This window comes from Megalobrama amblycephala, linkage group LG22 (assembly GCF_018812025.1).
Source record: "Megalobrama amblycephala isolate DHTTF-2021 linkage group LG22, ASM1881202v1, whole genome shotgun sequence".
NCBI lineage: Eukaryota > Metazoa > Chordata > Actinopteri > Cypriniformes > Xenocyprididae > Megalobrama > Megalobrama amblycephala.
The window spans coordinates 2,754,772-2,764,207 of record NC_063065.1 but is presented as its reverse complement, the minus strand read 5'-3'; the positions used below and the strand labels follow the sequence as shown (position 1 = coordinate 2,764,207).

Sequence of the window (9,436 nt, the reverse complement as noted above, 5' to 3'; positions counted from 1 at the left end):
GCATTTTGTAATTATTTGTACATTAATATTTACGCAAATATTTGTACTTATATACGCAAATTTGTGTCTAACTTAGAATTTAGACCAGCTAAAATATATTGTTAGACCAAAAACATCTTATCAATTAATGAAGTAATAAAGACATGTAATAAAGTTGTCACAGATACGTCAGTCTGCACCCAGCCAGTCACGTCACACTCCCTCACCAGAATACTGATCACTTGCACCTGACACTCTTCACCAGTCCAATCAGCAGCACCATAAAAGACACTCACAGTCACTCAGTCATTGTCTGGTCTCATTAATGCATACTAACCTGCATGCTTACCTTACGGACTCCTTACCTGTTTCCAGTGTGTTCCTGTTCTCCTCCACGTCTCCAGTCCTTCGTGAGTGTTTCCCTGAAGTCTCTGCTCTCAGCCTCCTATCATCGTTGAATCTGGTGTGAAGATCAAGTGCAGTTCTCCTGTCTTGATATATCCTCTGTCTGGCTCCTCGTCTCTCCGCTTACGTCAAACCTGGTGTGAAGATCAAGTCAAGTATTACTGTCTTGATATATACTCTGTCTGGAAAACTCCATCTGCACAACTCACCTGATACTGCTCTGGTTGTCTCAATAAACACAATAACTTTTACCTGTGTCTGTGACCTCCTGTGTACTGTAACAAAAGTAATAAATAAATTTAATAAAAACAGAAAGATGTCTATCGCTTCAGCCTTATTCAAAGGCCGTGGAAACATGGGTTCGTTTGGTACGCACTTCAATCCATTCCACACCTGACGTTTTTGGTTTTCATCCTATTTATTAAATATAGGCAATTGGTTGATGAAACATTGATTGAAATTAAGATACAATTTCTACAAAACGAAATTCACTTCAAAGAAAGACTTACTATAAAACAAAACTTAATGAAGTGGTCAAACTCATGTCTGACCCGCTACATGTCTCCCGACATTGCGCATCCGTCATGCTATTCACTTTTCATAATCAACATAGGTGACATTTAAAAAATAATAATATTAGGCTATAGCCCAATATTTAAATATAAATATGAAACTAAATTGGCTACATTTTTATCACTCTGGCCGACGAACGCGCCGGCGCTTTCTGATGGATTTTTTCCTCATGACAGAAACGACTTAAACTCGGCAAATAATTGTACCTAAAAGAAAGAAACATCTCCATTCGACAAGAAATTCATAGGTCTGTGTTAAATAAGAGGCGATCTATCTGCTGTAATGTGTTGTTCAAAGTATAAAAAATTCTTATATTGGTCATACTTTCAAGATGTAGAATCTGTGATTCTGAATTACAGTATCCACACCGGTGTAGTGATTGACAGCAAGCATTAGATTCATCCACTGAGGAGCCGTGCCGATGCACAACGCACGTAACAATAACTATTCCACATATGACTGCAATCGCAGGTTTCAAACAGAAGATGGCGACAAAGAGGAAAAATGTCGGACTGCAGCTTTAAATATCCCTTCAAGACTCTGAGAACCTGTTCTCTGTTTGAAATCACCCTATATTCCCTACATTACTCCACCCAAATGTGCCACACAAGTCCTGAAAGCGTCTTGATCGCCCCCAGGTGGCTGGATGCAGTATAGATCATAAACCCCGCCTTCTCCATGTCAAATGAGACGTGAGACAAACTAAACAATTAAATTACACTTCAGATATATTTTTTCAAAAGATGGTTTCTGTCATTTTATGTAGACACAATGGGTTGTTCTTCAGTTCTTCAGTCGTTTTCGCTAGTGGTTAATTGTGGATACATCACAGAGAATATGATATTTTACACTCGCTGTTTAAAGGGGTCATGACATGAGAAATTATTCTTGGTCTTTTGGCATATAAGAGGACTTTGTATCATTATTACATCCTTAAATGTACATAACTTAAAACGTCCTCGTCATCAATAAAAAAAACATTTATATAATCAAGCTGTAAAAATGCTTTGTTTGGAACAGAGGTGGCATGTGACGTCACATGGGCACAATCATTTGCATACGACTCTCTGGACCTCTGGAGCAAGAGTGATTGATGGTAAAAATCAGCCTAAGAAGCACCAAACCAGTTCCTCAACACCAAAACAAAGAGACTTCATGTGGGATCAAAGAAATCTCATGGAAAATACTGATAAACTAAGAGGCGTTAAGTGTGTTGACGTCTAGGAGAAAATACATCATTCACCTCTCTGTGTTTAAAGTCACTGAGAAATCACAATGGATAATTATTGTTTTTTATGGAATGTTGCAGTATTTATTATAAATGATTTATCAATGTACATCATTATTTGTTAATATTCAGCTAAATTTTTAAAGTTCACACTTATATTTGATGTTGTGATTGACAGGATGAGATGAACGAGTTCCTCCTGAACCTTCATTTAGAGCCTCATTTAAATACAGAATGAGTTCATTTGCATATTGATCAGATGCTTCAGTGCTCTGAGAGTGTTTATAGTGCTGTGAGTTTAACACTTCATCACTGACACACACAACAATCTTCATCAACATGACCTTCATCATCATCTTCATCTGGACTCTCACAGCGTTTGCTCAAGGTTTGTGGAGCACAAGTTTGATATCAATTCATTTCTTCAAGTATATTGTCAAAGTTTTGAGTTGATTTTCTTCTTGTTGTGTGTTTCAGAGTGTAGAGGACAGATCACCGTCACTCAGAGTCCCTCAATGACAGCAGCTCAACCAGGACAAACTGTGAACATCAACTGTAAAACCAGCAGAGATTTGTACAGTTATTCTGGGACATACGTATTCAGCTGGTACTTACAGAAACCTGGAGAAGCTCCTAAACTCCTGATTTATTATGCAAGCACCCTCCAGTCAGGAACTCCATCTAGATTCAGTGGCAGTGGATCTAACAGTGATTTCACTCTGACCATCAGTGGAGTCCAGACTGAAGATGCTGGACATTATTACTGTCAGAGTTTCCATTGTAGAATAAGTGGTGGCTCTTGTGTGGGTGACTATGTGTTCACACAGTGATAAAGAGTCGTACAAAAACCTCCGTCAGTCAGAGTCACAGTGACTGAACTGATACTGCAGCTGCTCACACACTTTCACACACTACTGACACACAGAGGACAAACACAGGAACTACACATGTGTTCAAAACTGACTTATGATTGAAATCAGCTCTATTAGACTGTGATCTGTCCTGTGACAGACGGGTTTGACTCAAATATGCTCAGAGTTTGAAACAAACTGATATCAAATCAAACAAAAAACAAATTATACTCATTTACAATGTTCAATCATACTGTGCCCTTGATAAACTTGTCTCACCTTATAAAACTACAACTGAAACTTCATGAGCAGAAGTGAAAGTGTTCCAGTTGAGAGCGTTGAACCAATCAAAGAGTGAAACTGTGAGTTTGAGGTGAAAATCACATTTGCATTGGCAGGTTTAGTGATTGTGATCCTCTCAGAATAGAGCAGCTCCGTCTCCAGTGACCATGTTCAAACCCCAAGAGCTTCATTTGACATTTCCTGCTAAATGCAGCTGTTCTCAACTATTACAATCAATCAAAAGCAGCTGAAACTTTAGTGCAGGACTTTGAATGAACGACACACTGATCAATGATGCAGTCGGACACAAATGTAACGCGTTCAGAAGCTTTATTGAATGAACAGCAATGGCAGCACATTGAAAGACTGCTTCAGTATTGAGCTGTAAATCACGTGACTGCTGTGAATCCTGCCGGACGCTCAGATACGGCTCGTCTGGACCGGAGAAACATCAGCACTGGGAGCTCTTGAGGAACGAGGCCTCGTGATCAGCTCCGTCATGTCTTACTCTGCAGACGAAGCGATCCGCGCCTTCCCAGCGTGCTTTGCTGAGGCTCAGGACGCTGCTGCGGCTGTAGCGTCCGTCCCGCTCGCTCTCTGCGCTGGTCTGAACCCCCTCGGTGACCTCTGACCCGTCCAGCGTCCAGCTCACCGTCGCCCCCTGTGGAGAGTAAGAGCTGAGCAGGCAGAGCAGTGCGGCTGAGTCTCCAGAGATCTGCAGAGAAGAGGGCGGCAGCAGAGACACGGAGGGCTTCACTGCGGGACCAGCTGCACAAACACACACAAACAACACCAACGTCTTTAGATCAATTAGTCAGATGTCACACACAGTAATGGAGGAAAAATCACAATCATTTCATCTTTACAGAAATTCCACATCACTGCTTTCTTTCATAAACCACATAGTAATGATCCTGCATTTAAATTTCAATATTCTCAGTTCAAATAAAATATTCACTGCTACTAAATATAAGAAGTATAAGATATATGAATAAATATAAATCAGTTCTCTGAAGCAGACATGATACACAGCAAATATTACAGTCTCATCTTTTCTGAATAAGGTTCAGTTTAATCTCAAACTGATTTTAAAAACATTGTCCACAAACTGATGATTTATATGTAGAAAACAAATTTAAATGATCATTTTATTATTAACTTAAGACACTCACAATCATAATTATCAGCAAATGTAAGTTCAAATTATGAATTTTTCAGATCTTTCTCTTTGTCTGATGATGACGTCTACAAAATTATAATTATTTTGTCCGTATCATCAAACTTTTGTTTCATGCATTAAACATTTCTGAATTATTCAATTTACCAAGAATTATGGACACAATTATGTATTTTAAGAAATAAGTGAAAATTTCAGAAAATATTGCAATCAATATATTGAAAAACAATGTTAGTTATTATAATATCTGAAATTACTCTTGTAAAAAGAAATAAATATATAAAAGCAACATAAAATATGCCTTGCAATGAAAAAAGATAAATATCATGAAATATCACTGAATATAAACATGTATTTGTAAAACAGCAGACAAATTTAAAGAAGTTATGAAACAATTAAATTTACTATGAAATATTGCAGTTAATATTTTTTTTATTTAAACTATTTTATAATATTTAAAACCTTGTTGCAAAATGCTTGTTTGAATAATCTAAAAACAAAACAATTATATATAAACATTTTTAGAGAATTTTAGAGACTTACTGATGGTCAGTTTAGTTCCTCCACCGAAAGTCCACCACAGTGCTTCATTCTAGTGAAAGCGTCGTACAAAAACCTCCGTCACACTCAAATGAACACAAACTCCAGCAGAGAAAGAGACGAACGACACTCACACACACTGATATGAGACTCAACAGCAGCTCTTCTCAACATCAACATGATTGAGCTGAAAACACACACTAAATATTCATCTTTAAAAGAAATACTTGTTATTGCATGAAGGATGAAATCATTTATTTCATAATTAGTCCTAAAATGCATTGATCACATTTACAAACACATGTGACTTAAACTCCACTAATTCAAATGACCTGCTTTATAATGAAATCTTTAGCCAGATTGAGATGGTCATTCTCTATTGGATGACCTTTGACCTGTTCTACAGTATCATGATGATATAAAATCTGCAGCACAGGTATTAAATGCTCTCAGCATCAAAGTCTGAATGAAAATGATCATTAAAACAGTGTTTAGAGGGAGAAGATCCACCCAAAATAACATGAAGTAAATCAGGAGTGTCTGTTTCTGAAAATGATCAATAGAAATTTATTAGCAAAGATACTAAATGACAAAACAGTGTTTCTGCTGTCTTCAGGTAAATGATCTGGAGTTCATTTGCATATTGATCAGATGCTTCAGTGCTCTGAGAGTGTTTATAGTGCTGTGAGTTTAACACTTCATCACTGACACACACAACAATCTTCATCAACATGACCTTCATCATCATCTTCATCTGGACTCTCACAGCGTTTGCTCAAGGTTTGTGGAGCACAAGTTTGATATCAATTCATTTCTTCAAGTATATTGTCAAAGTTTTGAGTTGATTTTCTTCTTGTTGTGTGTTTCAGAGTGTAGAGGACAGATCACCGTCACTCAGAGTCCCTCAATGACAGCAGCTCAACCAGGACAAACTGTGAACATCAACTGTAAAACCAGCACAGATGTGGCCAGTTATTCCGGGACATACTTTTTCAGCTGGTACTTACAGAAACCTGGAGAAACTCCTAAACTCCTGATTTATTATACAAACCGCCTCCAGTCAGGAACTCCATCTAGATTCAGTGGCAGTGGATCTAACAGTGATTTCACTCTGTCCATCAGTGGAGTCCAGACTGAAGATGCTGGACATTATTACTGTCAGAGTTATCACTACATCAACAGTAAAGATGTGTTCACACAGTGATAAAGAGTCGTACAAAAACCTCCGTCAGTCAGAGTCACAGTGACTGAACTGATACTGCAGCTGCTCACACACTTTCACACACTACTGACACACAGAGGACAAACACAGGAACTACACATGTGCTCAAAACTGACTTATGACTGAAATCAGCTCTATTAGACTGTGATCTGTCCTGTGACAGACGGGTTTGACTCAAATATGCTCAGATTCAAAGAAAACAGAGTGTGTAAATTAATATCAAATCAAACTAACAATAATAAGCAAGCAAAAAAATTCAATTTGTTCATAATACAACTATTTCAGACCCAGAAGGACAGTTTATTATCATAAACATAACAATTAACAATAACCCAGTAACAATTGCCAACATTTACGGCCCAAATTCAGATAACCCTGCCTTTTTCCACACTTGTTTTTCTTCCATTTCAAATCTTTCCTACGGCCCGGGAATTATAGGAGGAGATTTTAATACCGTAATTGACCCATCACTTGACAGATCCACAAGTAATAAAAGACACTTGCAATCCACTGACACAATAATACAGTCCATGAGAGATTTTGGCCTTGGCGATGGTTGGAGGCTACAACATCCATCTGACAGAGAATATACATTTTACTCACCAGTTCATCACAGCTACTCTCGCATAGACTTTTCCTAACTAGCAATTCAATCTTACCAAATATCTCTGAGCACAAAATCCACTCCATCAGCATCAGTGACCATGCCCTAGTAACATTCATATGGAATCCAGCTAATTTACATAAACACATCAGTAGATGGCGCTTTAACATATCACTCCTTAAAGACCCAGAGTTTGACAGTTATCTTAAAAGAGAGTGGACATCCTTCCTAGAAATAAACGACTCGCCAAAGTTATCAGCTTCATTACTTTGGGAAACAGGCAAAGCAGTATTACGAGGTAAAATCATTTCATTCTCCGTCCATAAAAAAAAAAATTAAAAAAAATAGAAAAACAAGAAGAAATCAGACTAGAAAATAAAATAAAAGAACTTGAAATATTACATGCAAATAACCCAACAGAAGTAATATATAATGAATTAAGAAAACAAAAATTCCTGCTAAACGAAATCATAATAAAAATACTCAATTTCTAATTCATAGACTCCATCAAGAAACCTACCATCATAGCAACAAGCAACAAATCCAGTAAATATTTGGCCAATCAGATTAAAAGAAACAGAGAAAAAGTAACAATTGCAACTATTAAGGACTCAGCAGGGAAGCCTACTAACTATCCACAAGCAATAAATACAATATTTCGAAACTTTTATGCTAAACTCTATTCATCTGATAATAACACAAGACAAGACGATATTAATTCATTTTTCAATAATATTCAACTCCCAAAACTCAACACCGAACAAATCAGCGCACTGGATGAACCAATCATAAAAAAGAACTCCATATTGCCTTCAGTCGAATGCCAAACAATAAAGCACCAGGACCCGATGGCTTCCCTGCTGAGTTCTATAAACATTTCTGCTCCATTTTATCTCCATTATTCATCAGAGCAGTAACGGAAATAAAAGAAAATTCAAGATTACCGGTGCATTACTTCACTTATCCCTAAACCTAATAAAGACCCGACCCTTCCGTCAAACTACCGTCCTATATCTCTCATCAACGTAGACATCAAAATAATCAGTAAAGTTCTTGCACATAGAATTGAAAAAATTATCCCATTCATAATCCACCCGGATCAGACTGGTTTTATTAAAGGTAGGCAGGCATCCAACAACACACGCAGACTATACGATTTAATCCATTATTCATCAATACCACAGGAAAATACCATTATAGTCACTTTAGATGCAGAAAAAGCTTTTGACAGAGTCAATTGGAACTTTTTATTCACCACAAAATTTGGCTTTGGTGAGTCGTTTATTAATTGGGTTAAAATTTTATACACAGCACCATCTGCCACAGTCACAACCAATAGACTAACATCACAAAGCTTCACACTGCACAGGGGGACTAGGCAAGGATGCCCACTCTCTCCTTCTTTATTCACCATCTTCATTGAACCCTTAGCAGCAGCCGTCCATCAGAACCCACTCATCAGAGGAATCCACACACCCCAAACACAACATAAGATCAGTTTATATGCTGATGACATTTTACTCTTTCTGCAAAATCCTCAATCATCTCTGCAAGAAATAATTAAAACCATTGATTTAAAACCAATATCAGATTATGCAATACATTGGAATAAATCCGCAATTCTTCCATTACATCAAACCAAATGTGATGTGGTAGCCCAGGTATCACCCATTCCTCTATGCACAGGCCACATCACTTATTCAGGTGTTAGGGTTTCCTCCAGGCTGTCAGAGCTGACTGGACTCAACTTCACTCCTCTACTGAAAACAATAGAAGACGACCTTCACCGCTGGCACAACTTACCACTTTCCATCCAGGGCAGAATAGCTATAATCAAAATGACAGTACTTCCAAAAATAAACTATTTATTCTCAATGATCCCAACCCAACCCTCTCTCAATTGGTTCAAATCTTTAGACTCCATCATTACCCGATTCTACTGGAAAAATAAACCACCTCGGATAAAATTAAGCACGTTACAAAAACCCAAATCCTTAGGAGAATTAGAAGCACCGCATTTTTACCATTACTCACTAGCAAACCAACTTCAGTACGTATATAAATGGATTCACTCCACTCAATCAGACCTTATATGGCTAGACATAGAACAATCACTCTGCGAAAACTTGCACATATCAGACATCCCATTCCTTAGTCAGTCCATTAAACGCCACCCATGTTTCAAAGCACTGACAATAGCCTCTGCTCTGACAGCCTGCTGGAAATATCATCAAATCACAAACTCCAATCAGGCCCCATCTAAACTCACCCCACTCTGGAACAACCCTGATTTCACAAGTAACAAAAAACACTTAATTTCAATAAATGGGCACAAAAGGGCATCACACATATAAATCACATTTTTCAGTCTAAGAACTTCGTTTCATTTTCCTACTTAGTCCAGGAGTACGGTATCGGGAGCAATCAATTCTTGAATTATCTGCAACTCAAATCAGCTGTGTTTTCCAAAATCAACAATAGAACTATCAATTTTCACCTTCCTACCGCATTAGCAGATTTAGTTAATATATCCTCTCCGAAATAATTACTTTCCAAAATATACAAAATTATAACT

The 9,436-nt window shown here is 37.6% G+C and overlaps 1 gene segment (V, D, J or C); it reads right to left on the bottom strand.

The window, feature by feature from the left end:
- Nucleotides 1-3,631: 3,631 nt before the first annotated feature.
- LOC125258554 lies at nt 3,632-6,108 on the bottom strand. The segment is given in 2 exon segments: nt 3,632-4,086; nt 6,087-6,108. Coding segments are annotated over 2 exon segments (339 nt in total).
- Nucleotides 6,109-9,436: the final 3,328 nt, after the last annotated feature.